Here is a 24,035-nt window from a genome sequence, read left to right as displayed (position 1 = left end):
CCCAACCTTTTCATGTTCATTACTCAGTTATGTGCACAAAGGAAGATGAAATGAGAGTACAAATTGTTTGCTCATGGTGGGTGAGTAACAAAAGTAGTTGGGACTTGAAACATACAGAGAGCTTTCATTAGAGAGAGGGAATTCTGGAGCTTCCACATGGGTGTGACCATGGACACATAATTTAACCTTGCATTGCTTTTTCCTCTTGAATGTGTTACACTACTGGGTACCATATGCATTGGTATGATATTATTGAACTGGATTTCCTTGTCAAGAGATCCTCTATGTTTCTCTTGCATAATTTTGAGGAACACATATCGTCTTGGGCAAAAGTGTAAGATTCAACTCATTCGTGTTTGGAATCAGAATTGTCAAGATACTGCATGACCAGTCTCATATTCGTGCAATACAATTTTGAATGACAAATGATTTTTTGATTGTGTTTTTGAATTGTCGCACTGTTTCTTTGTTATTAGGAATACTAGAGTATACTGTCATCTTATGAATAAAGTACTACTATGTCATTAGATCAAATCTTCTTGGGTTTCTAACATTTTCTTATTTTCTAGACTAATAAATAATTCCGTCAATCTATATTTTGCTTATATGACGATAAATGTGACGCTTAATTTAGTATAGAAATATATAGATATAAAAATTATCACAGCTCAGTCCACACTAGATATTGTCCATTTTGAGCTCCGCCCTTGTAGTTTTGTTCTTAGATCCCAAAACAAACCATATATAACCGTGTATACTGGGCTATGACAATTAGTACAAAGAACATTCTTGGCCAGAAGTGTGGCGGTGAGAAACGTCAATCCCCTTAAACTAACATCTACACTATAAATCCACATCATTTTAGGGAGAAAAGTTGTTGTGTCTATGTGAATAGACTTAACTTCACGTAATAAGACGGGTTTAGAGTTCTTAATTAGAATAACAAAATAGTAAGGGTGATTAAAAACGGATAATATATCAATGTGTAGACTAGGTTGTGACGTATAGTGGGGTATTAAACCAAAAGGAGGCGTTGCATGTTGAATTCTGGTGATAATAGTTGAGCCACAAATTCCTAGCCCAAAGTTGAGCGACCCCGGTATTTTGCACGGCAACTGCACTTCGATTAGTTCAATATGCTATTGTGAAACTTGAGATGATTTTAATAAAATAAAATAAAATTTGTTGCACCCGATAATCATGGATATGAGAGATTGCATATATCAAGCAAATAGTTGATATTTAAAGTATAAATTGAATAAAAGATTTTCTTGTTAATGATTAGTTTATGACTTTTTAATCAATTGTTAATTAGACATACTTTTCGACCACAATTTTTAATCTTAATTGTTTAGATTTTAGGTCTATATAAGTAGATTATTTTTACAAATTTCCGTCAATTTAATTATCGTTAATCAAAGTAGATCAAATTAAAATTTAACGGACCAAAATTGTCAAACATACACCATTCAAATTCATAATAAGTAAATCACATTTATGAATATCTTAACGATTTTCAAATTGAATGAAATTTTACATGGATAATTTACTCATATATATCTACAAACTGACAAATGTCATATTCTATACAAAAACTAATCGAGTTGGAGCACCGCAAAAATCAGAGCTCTATGGTTTTTATAAAAAAAAATTGCATTGACGTGACCATTGGATGGGAGTTGTGGCAGATCCTTTGGGGCTTCATCTGGGGGTGCTGGTGGTGGATCTCCAGAGGGTGGCGGCTTGGTGCGGTCGGAGAGGTAGATTTGCTTTCCGAGTCATAATAGTTGCTTTCAGTGGCGATGTTGGGGCGTCATCTTATGGCTGGTGGTCGGGTTCTTATTGGTAGGTGGAGCTATGATTTGTGCGGAGTTTAGAGTTGGGGAGGCGGTGGAGGCAGCGGTGGCGGTTTTACCAGGTTTGATCTTCAAGTTTGAGTCAGATTTTAAAGTCTTTGTTCTCGGTTGAATCATGAAAAAAGAGTTACAGACTCGATCAGAGGCTCTTGGGCGGAAACGGCGGGGTGACGATTGGACGATCGGAAGGCGGCGACGTGTCTAGTTGTCAATGGGCTTGTTGGTCTTTGGTGATTCATTGGAGGCGGACCTAGGTTAGGATCAATATAGGTGGACTTGGGTCATTTGGGCCAAGTTTGTTTTTGTCCTATTTTTTCAGATTTTTTTCTTCGTCCCTCTTCCTCTTGAGTGAGGGTTTAGATTGTTAGTAGGTAGGGTTTGGTCGTGTTGTTGAGTGCGCATGTTTATGATGCATATCATTTTCAAGGATTATCTAAAAATCGGTTCTTTCTGGGTGTCAATATAATGGGGAGGTTGTCTCTGTAAATATGTCGGAGGTTTTGGTATGTAATGCTATTGAAAAGCTCTCTTCTTAAGACTGACAGCGAGTAAGTTATCGACTAATTTTGAAATCGATTTTGATTGGTTCAGAAGTTGACATTCTTGACTCATGTATATTGATTTTTGCGATAATCATGTGACTATTTGTGTTGGTTAGACAAAGTGTGAGGAATCTTGTTTCACCACCGAGTGTCCATTTGTTATAATTTTATTTTGGTGAAATATATATATATATATATATATATCTATAAACTAAACCGTCGAGATGTGAATATGAGATAAAAAAATGAGTGAACCATGGAGGTCATCAACTAGTCCTCAACAAAATAATCATCATTTGAAAGACTAATTGAATTTCTATTGTGGAGGAGGAATTATAGTTGGTAGACCTAGACATATTAAAGCCAAATGATAACATGCCCCTAAATCCTAAACCCTAATATGCTCCATTATATATCGCCCATATAACTACAAGTTTCATGTCAATGTTCTTTAAGTTGAAAACCATAACATTAATTGGAACACTAATGAGTCCAAAGTCCAAACCATAGCAATTGGCATGTTTTGAGCTCTCTAATCACAACATTCTTTTGCTAAGTCCGCGCGTGAATAATTTCAAAGCTTCAGAAGCGCGTGGGAACATATAAACACACTTTTATTTGTAGAATCATTAGTGAATGGCCCATGAAATATATATTTTTGTTTTGCTTTTTAGGGTTTTGGTAGTGGGTTTTCATGTATATCAATTATATCAAGACTGTTCTTCTCTCAATTCTCTCTTTTATTATAGTCATACCAAAGCGTATCGCAGATTAAAATCTGGTGCTAAAAGCTTATTTCAAATGATTAAGCAAACTTTTAAACGCCTACATTATGTGTCAATGGATTGGCATATTGAAAAATGGATCAGTATATAGTAAAATTGAAAAAGGAATCAGTATTTAAATGAGTAAATCTCTATAAGATCAACTCGAAATAGTCTATTAATATATGAAGCTTAATCCACAACTTTGTTGTAATTGGGCTCCATTTAAAACGGCGGCAACAGTGACATGTGCCTAATTATTATATCGAAATTGTCTCAATCTTACACTAAAGCTTGATTTTACCATTATGCATTTTCTTTTCTCTTATTTTTAGAGGGTTGCATAAGGAAAATTCTAGTTTCACCTCTTAATTTACTGTGTATACCTTCTTTGATTTTTACAAAATTCATTTTCCCTGTTTTACCCTTTAACAAAAGAAACTTCATCTCTCTTTTCTTCATCATCTACACTGTAGCGACTTTTATCAAATTCTTTGTACCAATTTTTGTTGGGTACAAAAAATGGTGGACCGTTGGGTCTACCACTCCGGACCCAGAGAGCAGATACGGTACAGACATTCTTCATGAAGTATTTTTTACATGCGGATGCGGATGATCATACTAGTGACTTCCTATTACCAGGAGTATCACATCAGCATTCACCCAACATGCATATGCAACATGCATTACCACTACACCAAACCCCTTAGGTAAATTTTTAATGAATTAGTTTCTTAATTTTCCTTTTCACTTAATAATAAGCCAAAGAGTGATATCTTGATTATTTTTAAGCCCAACTTTTATGAATCCTACTATTGAATATTGATGCTTTTGATTACCTAATGCATCAGATTCTGGCAAACTAATAGGAAATTTGTTTTGGAGAATAAGAACCATTGTCCAATCGCGATAATGATGATCTTCCCTATTAAGATGACTGATAATTCATGTCAAATAATCAAGCTGAGGTTTAATCGGAAGGTAAAGATTGAAAGGGGTCTGGTTTAAGGTTTTTAATTGAAAGCTTGCCAAAAGATAAGGAGATGGAATTGTAGCTCTTCTTCTTCAATACGATCATTCAATGTTTTTTCATTTGTTTACCATTTTCGTTAAAGAGTAAAACAACAAAAATGAATTTTGCAAAAATCAAAGGGGTATACACAGTAAATTAGGAGGTGCAACTAGAATCCCGGTTGCATAATTGAGCTTTTGCTGCTCTACGTCTCTTTTGAAGTTATGGTTTCTTCATATATATATATATATATATACATACTTAACCTTATATTTTAAATAAATTATTTCAGTACAATTGGAAATGAGCTACATAATTGCTCGTGCATGCGCGTCACTTATAACTTGATCTAGGTGTAAAATTGCTACCAATTAGAACCTTTATGGACCAATGCGCATACTGAAAATTGAAACGAAGTTCATATATAATAAAGACCTCAAACGAGTCTAATGTTCGTAGGTGCATGCATTATCACTCCCATTTTTGTATGCCTTTTTTTTTTCTAAGAATTTTTTTCAATGTAATTGATAAATTGGGAGAGTCGGCAAGATGAATTAATATGCTGATGAATTATATTTCAGTATGAAAATGATGGCTTCCTGTGTAGTTGTCTCTACGACGTCTACTTGACCGATCCTTGATATCTATGAAGCCATGATTACGTATTGTATATATAAGGTCAATTCACATCACTGCTTTCGCTGCATGGCATGATGGATATAGCCGGCCAGATAGTATGAAATATGGGCGAATTAGTTTGATGTTACTGAAAATCCTATGCAACACTCATCTTGAATTTGAAGTGTTGGTGCAGTTAAGGCTGAGATAAAATGTATGGGATGGACAAATCATAACTTCAGGGCAAGTAGGATTGCGAAATATCTTGATCACGTTCATAAGAGCAACTACAACGAAAATTCTCTAGGGATCGCATATTGAACACCGTTCTCCCCCCCCCCCCCCTTTTTGGCGATGAATTGAGTTTCTTTTATCCAACAAAACATATATAGATCACAAATAGACTAACATAGTAACCAAAAATTTTCTTAAAAAGAATTGAAAATGAAACCAACAATAATTGAAACAGAAACCAAGCCCGCTTATTTTCCCAAGGCTTAATAGTCAATTTGCTACCTTAAGATTCACTTTGGTGTTAATTTGTTACCATATCTTTTTTATTTCTACTAATTTGCTACCCTAGGTTTACATAATTAGCAAATTTGCTACCCAAAGTATTAATTTTGCCAATTTGCTACCTCATATTTCTAAAATTAGTTATGTTGCTTTCATTTTGTCCTATCAAATTTTCACTTCTCTCTAACACCTGAAATAATTTGAAAATCCAAATAAATAAATTGGTCAATCTTGAAAACCCTAGGGTTGTAAATTTGGCTTAAGGTTAGTAAATTGAGAAAATTGATATTGAGGGTAGCAAATTTGCAACTTTTGTAAAACTAGGGTAGCAAATTGGCATAAATACAACCTAAAATAACAAATTGACACTAAGGTATATCCTTGAGTAGCAAATTGGCAATTATGCCTTTTCACAAGCTTCAATCCAATAAGGCTCCGTTTGGTTGACATGAATGTCAAGATTGGAAATTAATGATTTCATTTCCAATTTAATTTGAAATGAAATAGGTTTTTGTATTTCCATGTGGGTGTTTGGAAGATATTGAAATTTAAATTTAGAATTATTTTGGGAAGTCATTAGAATGAAATATTCAATACATTAAAAGTCATTTTATAAGGAAAGATGATACAATTTAAAATGAAATTAGTATTTGTCGATGAGAATAGAAATAAAATACCACCATTGGGTAGGTAATTCATTTCAAGGTTTAAGAGGGAGTTAACTTTCAGTCAAATCACATTTTTTATTTTCATTCCAATATCAAATTACAATCAAACAATACCTAGACATGTAAATTGAAATGAATTCTTTTTCTATAGCAGGATTTCTTGTCAACCAAACGGGGCCTAATAGATCCAACTACTGTAAAAAGAAAAGGAAACATCTGAATAATCTATATTGTTAATAGCCCAAACATACTTTGTCAACCAAAACGAATGTGAAATTACATAACGACTCTTATACTATATATTGGGTTCAAATTGTCTTAAATTTTAGAATGACATTGTAATAAATGAAAATATAAAGATAAAACAGTTTATATAAAAGAAATTAGTGACTACATACTACTCCATTAACTTTTCATCTATCTCTAACCTTAACCATTGTTAATATTTATTAATTATAGAAAACAAATCGCATTTACATATGCGTAGACTAGTTTACAATTAATATAATCAATAAACAATTTTCCCAATGACTTTCTTAATGTCACCAAATAGAAAATAATAAGTTCTTTAGAAAATTTCACCTCTTCCCATTCCTCTCCCATAACCCTTGTGCCTTTACAATCCTTTAGAGGAAAGAAAATGAAAACGGAAGTTGCTACGAAGGCTGTTAGACGCTTTAGTGAAAAATAGGAGACGAGAAACAAACAGAGATGATTAGAAATCGGAGACAGAACTCACAGAAGAAGACGAAGAGAAGGGATCGGAGAAGACAAGTTTAGCTAGAAAGCAAAGAAAAGGAAGAAACCATGTGCAGGCTGTGTGCTTTCCATGAAATGTCTTACTCTGTTTGTATGAGGCAAACAGTTTTGTCCCTATAATCTTATGAGGCAAATAGTTGCAATATGCAGTTATGAATTATATGAGTCATGTATGTGTCCAATCTATACAGATATGGCCAACCGCACCGTTCTTCTACATTTCTGATGATTTGGTTATCTTTGGTCATAGTTGCATTTTACACCTTGGATTGTTAATTATATATATATATATACACACACACGCACAGTAGTCGCACACATACTTCTCAAGCTTTCCAATGGATAGCGAAAGAAAGAAAGCTACGCGCCCTTTGATGATGGCCACCCTCGCTAGCAATGTAGCCTCAAGTCCTATAATTCCAAAGAGAAAAAGTTGGCGCTAAATACAAAAACGACTTACAAGTTGCAAGTTTGATTGTTTAATGAAGAAATGAAGTATCAAGTGGTTTTGTTTGTTAATATATATAGCATATAACGGGGTGGATGAGATCTGGGGCATAATCTTCTTTGCCTCGCCTAGATCCTTGAGATACATACAAGGATGGATCCTCTCTCTCTCTCTCTCTCTCTCAACGTCACGAACATACTCTGAACCAGTAATCGTGCCTTATATATCAACTTATCAAGTAAATGAGTTCCCTGTGTATTACTGCGAAAAACCATCTGGGCTTCCATGCATGAGGATACATATATATCTTGCAAGCTAAGTAGAAGTTACATGTCCCTTTCTACCTACTCGGTGCAACATGCATGTCCATTTTATACGTTCGTATACAAAACCCACTAAAACCTCTGCAGCTCATTACATCAAGAGGATTATGTAATAGATGAAAGTGTAGTTTACTAGTATAGTGATACACTAGATTTTAGAGCCCGCGCGTTGCTGCGGGTTTTCCAAATTGTGGACTTAGATTGGAAGTATAGAAAAAATTGTACAGTGTCTCTTATTGTTATCTCCATATTATACATGATATTGAACATATGAAGCACAAATGTACACTCCCACAAAACAGAAAAAGTGTGGATTCTCCGTCGTCGTCCATTTTTTAGCCTAAATTTGGGCACCGATAACAGCATTGCTCTTGCTAGAAGGATACCAAGCTTCGACATGGAGCTTTATTTTGCAATTGGACTCTTATGTTATGAGTTTGTAGCCGAGCTTGATGGTGTGCGATGGTTTGTCGGGAAAACTTTCAACCTCGATCACATTGACCCCTATCTTCATGCCGATGCTATATGGGATAGCTATGGTCTTCATCATCCACAATTTTTCTGTTTTTTGGACGTCCGTTTCTAAACGGCTATGTATATATATATATAGCCATTCTTGGCTGCAGAGGTCCGCACTAATGTTTTGGTGCAGATTTCCATTTTTTCACCAATTTTCGATCGAATTTTCTTCAGCTAATTTGGTAATCATTAAGGTTCTTAAAATTGCGTTTTTCTGTTAAAAATATGAACGATCACCAAATTGGCTGAAATTTTGCAGAAATGATCTACACAATATTATCTAGATACTAGACGGTGGAGATGAGAAAATTCAATCAAAAAATGGTGAAAAAATGGAGATCCGCACCAAAACCATTGGTGCGGACCTCCTTAGCTTAGAAAAATCCTATATATATATATGAGCGATCAAGAGCAGACGTCGATGCTTTCGCCGAAATCTGGATGTCAATAATGATGCTTCTGTTGTTGGATAAAGAGCAGGACCATCTTTGATGACGTCACTAAGAAGATGAGGGCTAAACATGTTGAGGTCGAAAGTCTGTGCATCAACTTTGCTAGAAAACTCATGCTCGATCAATGTCAACTGCAAACCAGCAGCCGGTGACTCTACTAATATGCAGAAGCTCCAAATCGTAGCCCATGATTTGTTTGGTAAATGAAACATTATTTTCAACGGCCGGATTCCGGTAAAAGCATTGACGTCCGCCATATACAGTGGTGTAGCCAGAAATCATACTTAGGAGGGTCAAATTTTATTATGAAGAAACCAAAATCATTTCCACGCACTTATTCTTGATAATGAGACGATAACAAGAAAAAACCAAATAACACTAGCTTTCGTTAAGAACATTATTGTACAAGAGACCATCAAATGATCTTAAGGAAAGTTTGGAATGTAAATATCACAACGAATGTATTGTTTCCATTTAGCTTAAATAACATTTAAAGAATATATTAATAAGGTAAATCAAAGGCACTAGGAGATTTGTGAAATTGAAATGTCAGGTTTGATTCTAAATAACTCATCACAAAAATTACCATAATAGTCTAACAGTTCATATCGTTCTAATATAGATCTAACGGTAATCGATTTCTATAATTTTTTTAGAATAGGATCCGACACATACCCGAATTTTCTTAATCAGTTCGGGTCCTAAATAAAAAACATTTATTTAAAAAAAAACCCAACCCAACCCGCCTTATTTGGCTCGGATCGGATTGGTTATGTTCGGACTCAATCCAAATGCACAACCATAATTTATGTATCATTCCATTAATATTCAATAGATTTTAAGAAAAATTAAACATTTTAGAAATTGAGATGGGTCAATTGACCCTTCTTGCCCCTAGCTGGCTACGCCCATGGCTATATATATATATATATATATATATATATATACCCACCAAACATAGATATGGCTTAGTTTTCAAGAGATAGAATATCAAACTTACACAGGTTAGCTTGGTTACAACTGCTGCCCAAATAGATTCTCAAAAATACATGATGTGTTTTATCAGCATGCAAAAGCTAATAGCCTCTTGATGGGAGATTGTTCAAAACATTACTTCCTCCTGTACTGTGCGCACCAAAAGTGCCATGACAATCTAGTTGTTTCTCTTTGATGGTCTGCAATAATGATGTTGATGGTTTAGAGTTGGATTTCCCATCTTAGTGAGAGTAAGAAATTATGTACGGTATTAACATACATATTTGTCAAACTGAAAGCTAATACATGGTAGTAATATAGATGTTTGTTTATTGTGCTCTTGTAACAATATTTGAGACAAAAGGATTAAGCAGACCGTAACTTATCTAATTGCATATGTACACCCTTATATGAATACTGTAAATACTTTCATGGCCATAAATACTGTATCTGTTATAGACTTATAGTTGTCCTTAACTCCTTATCATTTCTGGACTTATATGAACAATAACGTTTTTGGACAGCCGACACTAATCAATAAGTTGAAATCAAAGTCTCTTGAATAAAAACTAAAACTCAAAGGTTGTAAACCCAATTTATAGCAACTGTAGCAGAACCAAGTGGGTTAGCAAATAATGGTATACATGAGAGGACATCTTAATAAAACACATTGGAATCAATTTTTATAACAATTGGGCAAGAATGAGTACCTATATCATGGTACTAGGAATTTGGCTAGCAAATAATGGTATAAAAGAGAGCATATACAAATGACATCTTAACAAAACACATTGGAATCAATTTCTAAAATAATTGGGCAAGAAAGAGTACCTATATCATGGCACTAGAAAATCCATTTTAAACAAGAAATGAGTATTTCCTGAAAGCACATATACCTGGGAACCATACCAGCCATGCTTTCAAGAGTTATACCGACTAATCATTGACTCCAATCTAACTAACCACAATTCTAACAAAACAAGGAACCAAGATGGCTAGTAGTTCAAATGATTCAGTAGCCCTGTAAACCTGAATTTCACAATCAAAATATACTACTATTATCAATGAATCGGTGAATTTTACAAAATAAAATTCACTGTCTTGATGAAAAGCACGTGTGAACTTGAATGGACATTACAAAATTGGTGTAAAACAAGTCTTCTTCATAAGAATGTTATATCAGACCTCTCCAAACATGCACAACCCTCAAAACCCAGAAGAAGTCTCGTTCCCCATTAACAAAACCCAGAAACAAATACAAGCTATTAGCCAACTTCAACAATTCGATAAACAAAAGCATATGAAGAAATTGAAGAACTATCTCAAGCCAAAAGTGTGGAACAAACCTGGGAAGCAGGGATTGAAGGAGATGAATTAGCGAGAAATCGAGTCCGCTCTCTGTAGCTTTTGGAATTTCGAAATGACGCCTCTCTAGGTGGAACTGGGAAAGGGAATTGTTCTTAGTTGAAATCCCTCATAAATATCCTCTTGGCATTCATATCCCTCTCTGATTTTTTGCCAAACAAGGGTCATGTGTAATGTTTTAAAAAGCGAAGACGTAACCTAAGGTGTTTTCTTGAGAGCCTTGAGCCTTAGAACTTAAGGCGCATAAGGCGTAAGCCTTACGTTATAAAAAATTAATAGTTAAATATGTAAATATATAATTATAAACATACAAAAAGAACAAATATACATAAGAACTTACCAATTTATTGCATTTAGATTTAATGAAATTCATAATTCAAACGTTTTAGATAATTTTCATCAAATTAAACACATTATATAAATAAATATAAAAAGATTATTTTCTAAGACGTAGTAAAATGCGTAAAAAACGTAACATAAGACGTAAAAGACGAGCCTCGGTGTCCAGACTGAAAAACAGAGGTGTTATGTAAGTAGCTTTAAGCTTTTTAAGCCTCAGGCGAGCCTTGAGGCGAGTTTTTTAAAATATTGATCATGTGAGAAGGGACTTTAAAGTTCCTTATAAATGTCATCTCCCTCCTCAAGGTACCTCACCCAAACACTGCATAACAGTCTCTAATCTTCAAATTGCTGGGAAAAGGAGCATAACAAATAAAAGAAATGAACTATGTAAAACTATGCAATCTCATATAGCCTAAAAACAATATGAAACCTGCTTCAGTTTACTACAGTCTCACACATTGAGTCTTCATCACAGTCTGAAACGATGTCATAAACAGATAGAGATGCCACAAGAGAAACTGAGACTTGGCTTAACCCTTGGCACAACTGGAGCATCTGCCAATCTGCCTCATTACTCAAGATTTGTAGAACTCTCCTCATTGTAGGCCTCTTGGAGCTATCAGGATTAGCACAACTCAAACCGACAAGCAACAACTTGCACATTTCTTCCTCATAGAAACTCCCCATAGCTGAAAGCATCAGTCTTCTCAGTGGCCTTCCCATACTGAAGATATTGAGGCACAAGGTGCCAGATTCTTGTGCTGCAAGAAACAAACAGATATATAGAACAAAATGCAGTATTCCTAATGCAGACATTCAAACAATCATAATCAAATGTAGAAATATCTTTTTCAAGAGATTCAGTCCTAAAATGATCATTGAGATGTCTATTGAAACTTATCTGAAGACACCACTTTCAATGACCCAACTGAAAGATACAGTTTTTAGTGAAATGGCAGCTGGGTCCAGAATTGCTGAAAAACTGATTTACAATATTTCCTTAAACTAATCCTCAACTTCCAAAAATCACATCTTAATCTAGAAAAACTTTTTTGAACAAATTCTAGTTCTGAAATAAGCATTAAGATATCTACTAAAACTTCTGTAAAGACACCAAATCAAAATACCAAACTGAAATGCACAGTTTTCAACAACAAAGTAACTGGGTTTAAAACTCAGAATAACTGATATGTAAAAATTTATGATGCAGACTGTACCATTAGCTCCTGAAAATCATAATCATCTGGATTCTTATATACCAAGAATACCAATTGTACCAAACAAACCTTTCAGTTTCGTACCCTTATCACAAAAGACTTTCATATTCATAAACATGCAAATAGTTAAAGACACTGGAAGATCCTACCACTCCCAACAGTAAAATCAAAACCAAACATATAACACAATGCACATATGCAAATATTACTAAGAAAGTGCAACCTATAATAATAGTAAACTTACACTATGAAGACACCAAATCAAATCACATATCATTCTTTGTTCACTGAAATTAAATGAAAATTTCCAGATCAACAGTTAACAAGTAGAAAAGAAATATATTAAATATTCAAGATAATTGGGCATCTAGAAATAGCGTAACCTAAAGGGCAAAGTGAGCATTATAGCAGTTTCTTCAAAAATTCTGCAGAAATTCTTATCATAACCTTAGCAATGGCCAAGAAACTTTAAACCAATGACATTGCATTTTACTCAATCGACTTAATTCCACTTGATTTAGTTTAACCCCACACTTTGCAGTCTAACCAGTTGAACGCCGCACACTACTTAGATCTACCAATTCAACAACTCCCCAAGTTTAAAAACAGCTCATGTTGAGATTGAGCTAACATGTTTGCTGAGCTGATGACGCTTTTGAAATTATTGCGTGAGTCTACAGTATCAGGAGTTCAATCAATTGGAAAGTGGAAACTAAGACTTCAGTATGATAAACTTAATATCAAATAATTTATTATTCAATATGACATTTGAACCTTCATAAAAAGAACTAAAAATTCAACATATCCAGCAGGATTACTGAAGCGCTGGCTTTTGGTATAGGTTTACATATTCAAGATATTTAATCTCTTGTGGAAGATGAAAAAAATTCATGCATTGATTTTGTTGAGGAAATCAAAGTTGTACTTACAGATGGTTTCACAAGGACATAGATGACTCCAAATGAAGCACTCAAGTATGGAACCTGCATTATTCAAGAATAATGTATTCCCATTACAATGGACGACTTGAGGAACTAATAGACTGTTAACTTTAATTTAGACAACTTAAATAAGAGCATAAAGCAATTTCGCTTCTTACTGTTGCTTAAAAAAAGGGCATCTTGAAGAAAAACATACAAGATAATTTATCTGATGTTGGTTTTCAGGTTTACATACCCATGAAGTCATTTCAATAAGAAAGTCAAAAACTTCATACTCAATTATCCTCTGCATCAAAAACCCCATATTTCTGCACTACAATTTCACATTCAAATCACAACGGCACCAGTAAAACAAACACAGCCCACAAATCCTGCATTTAATGAATGAATTGAGTTGTTTACTGCATTTTACATATCCTTTAGCTTTCCTTGCCTTCAATCCTGCACTCATGTAATTTGATATCACTCAGTTTATGATATCCTACCAACTGCCAAATTCCAACATCTGTTGCTACTAGTTCTCCTACATTAAATAAACACCCTATATTATACATGAACAACAGTGTCAGAACTTGAAACCCAGAAGGTAAGAACTTATTTATTTGGATTTTGAATCGAAATCTGGGTTGGCGACGAAGAGCAATCGGAGTCTTTTATTTGATCAAACGGTGTTTGTTAATCTGTGTTCATAAGGCAACTTTGGCAGAACTTAAATCTGAGCATGCTTTGAAAGGTCTGAAGATAAACCATGGGTAGAGTCTGCTGATGATTTTCTCACTTTGTTACGAGATAGTCTTCCACATCTTCATCGATGTAAGAAAATCTTCAGCAGCTTCTACGGGAACCTCAGTTTCTTCAGACTTTTCAGATTCATATGCACTGCCCATCTCGTAACAAGATTTACATAGTTTTCCATAGTTGCCCCAAGGCATTGCCCTGTGGACATCCCTCCACAACCAGAGTATAAATCAACGAGGGTTACTTTCAGGTTTGCTTCAGATTCTTCTTCGCGGCGGAAGACGAAGCCGGAGATCGCTTTGTTGAGAGATACGGAGATGGAACCATATGAACCGTGTAAACTTAATACTTGTCAGATTGTTGAATTTTTCATATCCAAAGTTCAGGTTCATATCTAGTAGTAATCTTGACAGAAATTCAATGGGATGAGAGAGTTCATCAATTCATAATTGCAGCACATTATAAGGGATATACTTGTCAGTTTTGACACCATTGATTGGCCAAGCTAAAACAATGGCATAAGCGCAAGAACAAAATTCTGACATGTTTGCCAAGACAAGGCCATATTCTCCCACATTCCAAATTAGATGCAGCTTCATTATCTACACAATCAACTGAGGAGATTCCAAATGACAGATTCATTTGCAGCATTGAAAAAAATTGAAAATATACTTAGTTTGACACTATCATTCGGCAAATGATTGTCTAACAACAAGTCAATCATATTATGTATTTGATTAGGAATATTTCATTTTCTGAACTAGCTCATTTGCCATCCAAACGAAAAACATAAAAACAAAACTATACAAGCATTCACAATAAGAAAATAAAGAGATGAACTGTTATATGCATGATAGAATGACCCGAGTTATTGAAAGATCCAAACATAACAAACAGAAATAACCTAGGATGCATCACAGTTACACAAGTTTCAAACACTACAAATGATTCAATGCAAGTTATGGAAAGATGCCAACATCACAAACAGATATAAGTTAGGATGCATCACAGTAACACTTTTTAAACACAACAATTTAACCGCCAGTCACCCACTACTACAAACTATGATAGACTAAATACTAGTATATTGATATGTACTGTAGTATCTAAGAAATTCACATGGTAATTTTGCCACAGCTACTTATCTTGGGTTGCTGATGATACCAAAGTCTCTGCAATGTGCAAATTTTGTACTTCAGCACTTGCCATCCCATTTGGATTATCTTGACAATCAATTACTGGGGGCTGACAATTTCCTCCAAATGGGACCTTTGTTTTCTCACTCTCACCTACTATTCCGGCCGGGAATGAGAACCCAATAGCAGGTGGACAGAAGCTTGGTAAATCAGTTTCACAACGAAGGCCAGTCTCCCCAACAATAGATTGCAGTTCACAATCTCCTTCCTTATGAATAGCACTAGTTTTATAGAACTGTTTTTCAAATGTAAAAGCACTCAACTCACTATCAATTTTTCCTCTGAATTCCAGCAAAAGGCTTCTAAGCCTTAAACATTCTGCTTCCAGACTTGCCTGCCCCTGTAATTTCATTACAAGTTGCTGGTTCAGCAGCTGCAATTTCTTTACTTCCTCCTCAAGATAAGCTGCATGTGCCTTCTTTTTCTCTCTGTACTTCCGAACTGCTTCTCTATTTCCTGAAGGCCTTCTTCTTCTTGGTCTCGATATCGAATGCAGTTTACTGTCAGCACCATCATTTTCCTTCGACGGGATAACTTGTGTATGTGTGTGATAACAAGTGTGTGTATGTGCAGCATCAGGGCCAGGTAGGTTGCATGTGTGAGTGTGAAGGCATGTCCGAAATGTATCTACAGAAGTTGAAGCCAGGAAATTACCAGCGGAATTGGGTTTTGGAAATACAGCACGGTCTAAAGTCTCAACCTCCCCATCATCCATCTTCCCTCTCTTTGTATGAAATAAGAACTATTAGGAGCCAAACATCACAAGAAAGAGCTCATCTGCAATACCCAATTCCAATTATTGCCATCCGGCTCTAATACTACAAAAAAGCTATAAAATTTATGCAAATGATAACAACTTCATGCATACTTATTGAATCAAACCACACAGATCTTACTCTAACTATGGATGCTCCGCTGAAGTTGAATACAATTCATGAAATACCCATAACCAGAAATAAACCCTAAGCTCAACTCAGAAGCTAGAGGCCAAAATCAGTCAAAACCATGGTATTGATCCTTCAACTAGTGGGAAGAGAATCAAAGCTTCAAGTGGGGAAATAACTGAGAATAGAACATAAAAAAGAAGTGTGTTGTGCAGAATCTTAAAAAGAAAGCAAGAAAAGGAATAGATCAGATGGTGTTGTAGAAATTAAACTGTGGATATTCTTTGCAGTTACCTAGCTTTCGATGAGGTACAGTGAGAATGAGGATGATCGTACTCTGCCACCTTCAGTGGAGCAATGTCAACCGTACTAACTGTAGTATTATTTAATTCCTTTTCAGATAATATAGACTTGGCAACTTGTGTGTGTTTCCATGTTTTCTTATTATTTAGGTACTTCCAGAAATCCACATCACTTGCTCTATTTTCTGCTTCAATAAATTTGCTCGAGTAATCTTCACTGATGTGAAAATAACAAATGACTAATTCAAGATGTGCAATGATAAAAAAAAAAAATAGAATGTAAACTTCTTCCCTTGATAGAAATAATTTGTTATCCTTGATTTATTATGGCAAAGATCACGTACCCAAGTGTAGAGGGATATCTGATCATGTACTACCTTTGCTGTATCATATACACAGCTACAGCCTACAATCAGAGTACAGATATATGCCAGCAATCTCAGTTTTTGCTATGTCTCATTGCTGGAAACACCTGAATATGTAGGGATTCGAAAATCATACTTCAATCGAACAATCATTTCTCGCTTGAGGAAAAATATATTTGACAATCAATCAAATTCAACATGAATCAACAGCTCTGTGTGGTTCCATGAGGAAGCAGAAGTTTGGCTACAAAAGTAGATAGTTTGCAAAGGAAGATCGCCTACTAGGAAGCAGCAGTTTGAATCCGAAATTTGAGATTCGAATAGGTGCTTGTCCTCCAGTTAGTCAACATGGCTTGATGAGCGTATTGATCAATGTTGCCGTAATGACCAACAGTGTATGGACTACTGACTAGGTGCATGTACAATATCAACCTGTAGACACAATACACTCCAGCTATGGTTCTGGTACAGAACGGGACCTTGCAAGTACTTTTGATCGATCATGAATGCCAGAATATATATTAACTGCACTGAAATGTAAAGGTTCCATGGTTAAAAGAATAAAAAAGAAAGATGTATTAACTGGGAAAATGTTGTACAAATGATGTCCTATGATGAATGCTATTTTGTTATAAGAATGAATGAGAAAGCAAACCTGAGAAAACTTGTCTTTTTCCAAGTATCTTCTTGCCATTAGCATCGTTAGCGCAAATTCACGAAGGGGATGTTTTTGATCTTGGACCAGTCTTCTCCTTTGTCCTTCTCACAACGATGCTTTAGAAGCGAACAATGCTGAATTGTCAAGGTACAGATTGTTGCTGGTAGTCCCATCTCTGGCAAAGATTGGAGCTTATCACACTCCCCGATACTCAACTTTTCAAGTGAGGTGAGATTCTCAAGCGCCTCTGATATGGATTCAAGATCAGGGAGTCTTTGAATGCTTAAAGAGGTTAAAGTATGGGGAAGAGGATAATATTTTGAAAAGGACTTCAGGCCAGGAAATCCGCCTATGATCAAAACATCTAGAGAGGATAGTTTGTGAAGTCTCCATTGATGCATGGGATTAAGCTTTTCACAATCAGTAACTATAAGTTCTCTTAAGCTGCTGGGAAGACCCTGCTTTGGGAAGGACAGGAGACTAGGACAGCCTGAAATCTCCAACTTCTGAAGAAGTTTGAGTTTATGAAACAATTCAGGTAGAGACTTGAGATTCTCACATTTGGAAATTGTGACAAAATTTATATTGGGTGGCAACCCACCCTTTGGAAAGTGCTGGAGAAGGGGGCAGCTCTTTACTTCCAAGATCTCAAGATTTGTGAGGTTAAGAAGACTCAATGGCAATGCCTGCAAATTAGAGCAATCACTAATCTCAAAACGCTCAAGGGTTGCTGGTAATTCACCATTTGGAAAGGACATGAGAGAGGAACAGTTGTCTATCTCCAAGTACCTGAGTGTCATATTGTCTTTGCCCATCAAACCCTCAGGCAGTGATATCAGAGTCTTGCAATAGTAAACTTTTACATGTGTAAGAGTCGATGGCAAGTTTCCTTCTTCAAGAGCTGACAGGAGAGAAGGACATTTGTGAATTTCTAAATACTCGAGTGAATTGTTATTGCAGAGAAGCTCTTGAGAAAGGATCTGCAGAGCACCACAGTCGCGGATTACCAGACGCTTCAGTTTGTCAGGCAACCCCACATCTGGAAATGCTTCAATCTTAGAACACCATTCAACGTGTAGCTCTGCAAGACACTCAAGGTTGTGAAGCTTACCCGGGAGCTTCATCAGGCTATAACAATGTTTGAATTCCAAATATTTAAGTACAGGTGGAAGCTTATCATCTTCATCAGGCAAAGCAACAAACGCAGGACAATGGGATATCGTCAAGCGTTGAAGTGATGCAAGGTGTGCTAATCCAACTCGGTCGTCTGCCAAATATTCAAGGTTAGGAAAGCCTGCAAGACTCAATTCTTCAAGTTTTTCAGACTGTTGAATAAAGCCTTCAGGTAGAAGCTTCACTCCTGGAATATCCTTTAGCTGCAGAGAAGTCAGCAAGCTAAATCCCATCATCTGTTTAAGTAATTCTTCATTTCAATCCATCAGGGACAATGTACTAAGTTCCACCATCCTTGGAAGTGCAGCCAACTTTTTGCAAGCATCTATCTGAAGTGTTTTCAACGAAGGGAGGGAAAAAGGAAGGTTTTCAAGCTCACTGCAACCAACAAGAACAAGCAGTTGTAGGCTACGGAAATCTACAGGTTCCAAATTCCCAAGTGCAGGATTCTGGGAGAAGGTAGTCATTTCTCTGCAGTACTTGATGCACAGCTTTTTTAGAGAAGTAAATACATGTGAAAACTTTTTTAATTTGGGACACTTGAATATGGAAAGTTCCTGAAGGCTGGGAAATTCTTTAAGCCTTTCATCTTCTGAAGATGACCATTCCTCCCATTCTTTCATGTCTCCAAACTTCAAAGTCTCCAAAGAGGGGAAAAAAAGTGTGGAACCATCATCAACCCCAAGAAAATCCATTCCTACATGCTGTATTCCATGCATTGCTTCAAGTATGAGATCCTTAAGAGAAGGTAGTTGGCCAAGGGGTGGTAAAAATGTGCATTTTATGCAACCATAGAGATGCAAGTACACCATGTTAGTAAACAAATGATCACCCAACCAATATGGAAATTCTGTACCTCCATAATACTTAATAGTGAGTTTCTTCAGATTTTCATGAGGCTGCAGTGCATCAAGTACTTCTCTCTCGATCCCTTCATTTCGTGAACCATCACTACTGCTGCTCCATTCCAAAACTAAATCATCCAGGTGCTTCTTATCCTCCAATCTGGCCTCAATTGCATCCCTAACACTGCCGACATCATGCAGGCACGAAATAGAAATGGATCCTCGAAGATGTGACAAATCCTTGAATTCTGCAATCCCTTTTCCCATGGCTTTTCCCACAATAAAATCTGACAGTATTTGAAGGTTAATCATTCTTCCCATTCCCAAAGGCATGCTTTTCAGCTTAGTTCCCTGAATATTGAGATGCCGTAAATTCCTTAGGTTTCCCATGTCTGCAGGCAGCTTGGTAAGCGATCGACATCTTAATAAAATTAATGTCTGTAGATTGTATAGACTGCTTGTTGACTCAGGTAGCTCTTCTATTTGACAATGAGAAAGATTGAGGTACCGCAGATTCTTCAAATTGCCAATTGAATCTGGCAACTTCTCTATGAGATAACCACTAAAGGATAGCACCCGCAAGAATCTTAATTTTGACATCATATCACAAGGAACCTTGTCAGTCAAGCTACTCAAATTGAATCCTTGCAATGGGTCTAATGGTAGAAAGGTTCGTAAACAATCCACATCACTGAATGCCTCAAATTTCTGAAATACATCTTCAAATCCACGGGTATATGACAAGTGCCTAGCTTTTGTAGACTTGTTATGACTCTCTGTATTTTCCTCCAACCTAACAAAAGTTTTTCCAGCCACGGATTGTGCAAGATCATGTATGAGGTCATGCATCACCAGTCGTAACTTGTCATTGGTGTGTTGGAATAAGGACCTTGATAAGAAATCTGAAACATATCTTCCAGCTACATCTTCAATTCGCTGATTTCCTTCTGGATTTGGCACGAAACCCTCTGCCATCCATAACAAGATTAACATCTCTCTGTCATATTCATAGTCCTTAGGAAACATCGAGCAATAAGCAAAGCACGGCTTCAAATGCCCAGGGAGGTGATGGTAGCTTAATCTTAGAGCTGGTAAAATATTGTTGTCTGCCAGCTTCCAAATTTTGCTATTCAAGATACCATTCCAGTAATTCTCATCTAGTTCTGGTTCCGCACGCAAGAGGCCTCCTAGTGCCTTTGCAGCCAAAGGCAAGCCTTTACACTTGTCTACCATTTTCTCGCCGATCACCTTCAACTTTGGATAGGCATCTAAATTACTGTTCTGAAACACAATTTGTTCAAACAGTAACCGACAATCACTGTCTGATAGCCCCTCCAAACAGTAAGCAGGAACAGTCCCCATAAGTGATGCAACTGTTTTGTTTCGTGTCGTGATTATGATTTTACTCCCTGGTGCACCAACTGTGAAGGGGACTCTTAACTTATCCCAGCTTTCATACTTCTCATTCCAGACATCATCCAAAACAAAAAGAAATCTCTTGTTCTTCAACCGCATTTTCAGTTGATCTTGAAGCAACTCCAAATTGTTTGTGCTACAACTTGCTTTAGTCGCAGACTCAACAAGTGTTTTTGTAATCCTTTGCACATCAAATACATCAGAGACACAAGCCCAGGCTTTCAAATCAATCTGGCTACTCACATTAGCATCATTATACACAAGCTGAGCAAGGGTGGTCTTCCCAATGCCTCCCATGCCTACAATTGGAATTATAGAAACCTCATCATCACTTTCACCCAATTTCAGCAAAGTAATTATCTTCTTCTTATCAGATTCTCTACCATAAACATGAGATTCATCACCCAACATTGGAGTTGTAGGCAATCTGTCAAACCCTGATGTTACACCTCCAGAATCATCTCTTAATCGAAGAACATCTTTCTGTCTTGCAAGCTCTTCCAATACATCTATAATCTTTATCATTTTCGACTCCACACGTTCTCTAAAAGGATTAAGAGAATTAGCAATGTCTTTGTTCTTAAAGTCTATCCCTTCTTGGATCTTAGAACTCCATACCTGATGTTTTCTGTTTTGTGATTCGAGAGCATCATTGGTGATGTCATCCAATATGTCCTCGGCATCATAAGCTGCAACTCTGACATCCTCAAGCCAAGCTTTGACATTCAAGTCTTGTACTTGCTTCTCCTCAGCATGATTGAGAACTGCATGAATGACAAGCAGGTTCCTCTTGAGCTTTGCTAACAGCGAGTCATCGATTTTCCACTTGAGGAAGAAATCTAAGACATCTTGAGTGGCCAACTTGTTAAGGAGGATGCTCACAGATGCAGTTTCAAGTGCTCGAACAATAGGCATGGTCGAAGTTTTGGTTTCTGAATTGTGAGGAAATGGGGAGAAAGAGAAGAGAAAGTGATCAGATAATATGCTAAGAAAAGAAAAAGGGGAAAGCAAGTAGGCATTTGTTTCAACTTTCAATAGCTAACCATGTTGTCAAGTGGTTCTTGGGTATTCTTACGACTCGTGATTAAATTATGTATCGTCAACCAGGCCTAACAACTCCGTTTCAATATAATACTCAGATTGATGATTCATTGATTACCGAGGACAAAGCAAGCTATTGTAATCCTTATAATCAACTCAAGCTTAGCTCATCACAGTTACCAGGTCTTTAACTTGCAAGTAAAATTTTGTCTGAGTCAAATGTATCAACTTTAATCCTAAAACTAATCAAATAATTGAAAAATAAGAGAAGTAAATGCTTGTCTTCAGCTGGGTTTCTATGAATAGATGATTGAATGCACTTACCTCAGAGACAGTAGTAGTTGCAGAGTCCATGTTCAATATACCACAGTGTTCAACCTGGTCCATAATACAAATAGCCAACAAAGATTAGAAAAAGCTCAACCTACTGATGCTGAACAAAGAAAACTCATTTGCTGACACAACACACAGTAATGAAAGATTGCTACTTTTGAGAAACCATTGAAAGACAAAAGAACACATCCAAGAGGAACCCATAAACCACTTAACTTTTTGGGGGAAGGAATACGGCGGCGTTTCGGCGGCCCCACATCTCAACCGGCGTTGTGCCTCCTATTTATACGTTTTACATAGTGAGATTTCTTGGGCCTGTCTTTCTTTCCTTTCCTGCACTTTGGGCTTTTGTTCTACAATCCACTTCAACTTCCCACAACAATTTATTTCTCATGTTTTCCCATTTTCTCGTCCCTACAGTTCCATCTGCATCGAAGAAAATTTCGTAGAGGTTTTGTTCTTTAATTTGTATGTTTTCTTTTAGTAATAGAAAAGAAAAGGTCTTCACTTTTTTTTTCGATAGAAATAATACAATATTTTTAGAAAAGAAAAACATAAGTTACAAAAAGAAACTCCTAATACAGCCTAAGTCATGGAAATCAAAATTAAAAACAGAGATGGAAGAAAGTGGCAGCAACAACAGTAGAGTGACCAATGTCGGCAATTGCATCTGCCAAAAAATTTGCTTCTCACCAAATGTGATAGTCTTCACTTGTTGATAATTATTGAAAATATTAGATATGTGTGTGAATTGAAGAATCAATTGGTCCACATCTGTGTGCTGCTTAGTCCACATCTGTGTGCTGCTTAGTCCACATCTGTGTGCACTTGTTCTTGGAGTAATTTTAGGCATTAATTCTCGTTTTGTGTGTGTATATATATATATCAGTAGTTGTAGTTTTGCTTAACACATGAAATTTATCTAGAGAAAATTCATCTCAACTTCTCATTCTTGTTCCTTTATTCATGTGTCATAATTTCAACAATAATGTTGCACTGCTCCTAACATTGTCTCCTTACGGCTCTACTATAGAAATAGGCCATAAGTGCATACCAATGACCGAAGAAAATTACACACTACATTGCTTCCAATGTAATGAAATTGTGAGACAGATATAAGAAGGTAGCCCTGCTCCGATGTATCGAATAAGGAGATATTTGATGAACTTCAAAACGTGTATACTCTGCCGAGAAAAGAAAGTTGCATCTCATATAGTGACCAATGCATTGGTTGAAGTTTTTAAGAATTAGTGGTGGATGGCTGCATGTCGATTTCTTTTAGTTGATAAATGACAACATTTTTTTTCCGAGAAGTATATCAACAGGAGGGCGGTTTAGCTGAACGAGATCCTTTGGTCATTACATGAACATGAAGATATCTGCTGCTAAATGGTAAAGGGTAAGGTGCACACGAAGCAGCTTATTTCATTTGAATCGGCAATAATAACAGTAGGACTAAATTTTGTGTTGGCCTCCATCAAATTTGAAAATAGAAGAGACATAGGTTGTAGAGGTCAAAGTGCCACGAGTACATCCAGCTGCATTGCATATCATTTGATCACTACCAATTTATGAATCCTGTCACAAAACAATCAGGTTGAAGCAATTAGACCTACAATGTGTTAAGAAATGGTTCATCTAGCACTTACACCTCTTGATACTCCCAATATGTCCTTCTATAAGCTATCACCGCATAAGTGAATAGAATGTATGTTTTTAGTTTTGTACTAGAAAACAAAGAGTTGTATTTTTCTTCTTCTTGAAAAC

The 24,035-nt window shown here is 36.2% G+C and overlaps 3 protein-coding genes across 10 annotated transcripts; all 3 read right to left on the bottom strand.

Annotated features, from left to right (window-relative positions):
* Positions 1–15,046: 15,046 nt before the first annotated feature.
* Positions 15,047–16,495, bottom strand: LOC126802179 (basic leucine zipper 24-like). Of its 4 annotated transcripts, none has more exons than XM_050529756.1 (2): positions 16,430–16,495; positions 15,047–16,028 (listed from the first exon to the last, which is right to left on the bottom strand). In XM_050529756.1, the coding sequence occupies exon 2, from the start codon at positions 15,964–15,966 to the stop codon at positions 15,193–15,195; it is 774 nt and encodes a 257-aa protein (XP_050385713.1). In that variant the 5' UTR covers positions 15,967–16,028; positions 16,430–16,495; the 3' UTR covers positions 15,047–15,192. The 4 variants fall into 4 exon arrangements, with proteins under 4 accessions (XP_050385713.1, XP_050385711.1, XP_050385712.1 ...); XM_050529754.1 differs by having other exon boundaries at positions 15,047–16,313; positions 16,430–16,490; XM_050529755.1 differs by lacking the exon at positions 16,430–16,495 and adding an exon at positions 16,120–16,423.
* Positions 16,496–16,789: 294 nt separating this feature from the next.
* Positions 16,790–22,513, bottom strand: LOC126802177 (putative disease resistance RPP13-like protein 1). Of its 5 annotated transcripts, XM_050529751.1 has the most exons (4): positions 22,260–22,513; positions 18,250–21,826; positions 17,458–18,146; positions 16,790–17,332 (listed from the first exon to the last, which is right to left on the bottom strand). In XM_050529751.1, exon 2 carries the CDS (start codon positions 21,807–21,809, stop codon positions 18,891–18,893), a length of 2,919 nt encoding a protein of 972 aa, XP_050385708.1. In that variant the 5' UTR covers positions 21,810–21,826; positions 22,260–22,513; the 3' UTR covers positions 16,790–17,332; positions 17,458–18,146; positions 18,250–18,890. The 5 variants fall into 5 exon arrangements, with proteins under 5 accessions (XP_050385708.1, XP_050385705.1, XP_050385707.1 ...); XM_050529748.1 differs by having other exon boundaries at positions 17,458–21,826; XM_050529750.1 differs by having other exon boundaries at positions 16,790–17,327; positions 17,458–21,826.
* On the bottom strand, positions 17,505–18,866 carry LOC126802692 (disease resistance protein TAO1-like). The gene has a single exon (XM_050530358.1). It carries the CDS (start codon positions 18,864–18,866, stop codon positions 17,505–17,507), a length of 1,362 nt encoding a protein of 453 aa, XP_050386315.1.
* Positions 22,514–24,035: the final 1,522 nt, after the last annotated feature.

This window comes from Argentina anserina, chromosome 7 (genome assembly GCF_933775445.1).
Source record: "Argentina anserina chromosome 7, drPotAnse1.1, whole genome shotgun sequence".
Lineage (NCBI taxonomy): Eukaryota > Viridiplantae > Streptophyta > Magnoliopsida > Rosales > Rosaceae > Argentina > Argentina anserina.
This window is presented reverse-complemented; position numbering and strand designations above follow the sequence as displayed.

What these genes read in the sequence shown, in the direction of transcription:
- LOC126802179 (XM_050529756.1), bottom strand. Translation starts at nt 15,966, where the DNA reads ATGGATGATGGGGAGGTTGAGACTTTAGACCGTGCTGTATTTCCAAAA.
- LOC126802692 (XM_050530358.1), bottom strand. Translation starts at nt 18,866, where the DNA reads ATGGGATTTAGCTTGCTGACTTCTCTGCAGCTAAAGGATATTCCAGGA.
- LOC126802177 (XM_050529748.1), bottom strand. Translation starts at nt 21,809, where the DNA reads ATGCCTATTGTTCGAGCACTTGAAACTGCATCTGTGAGCATCCTCCTT.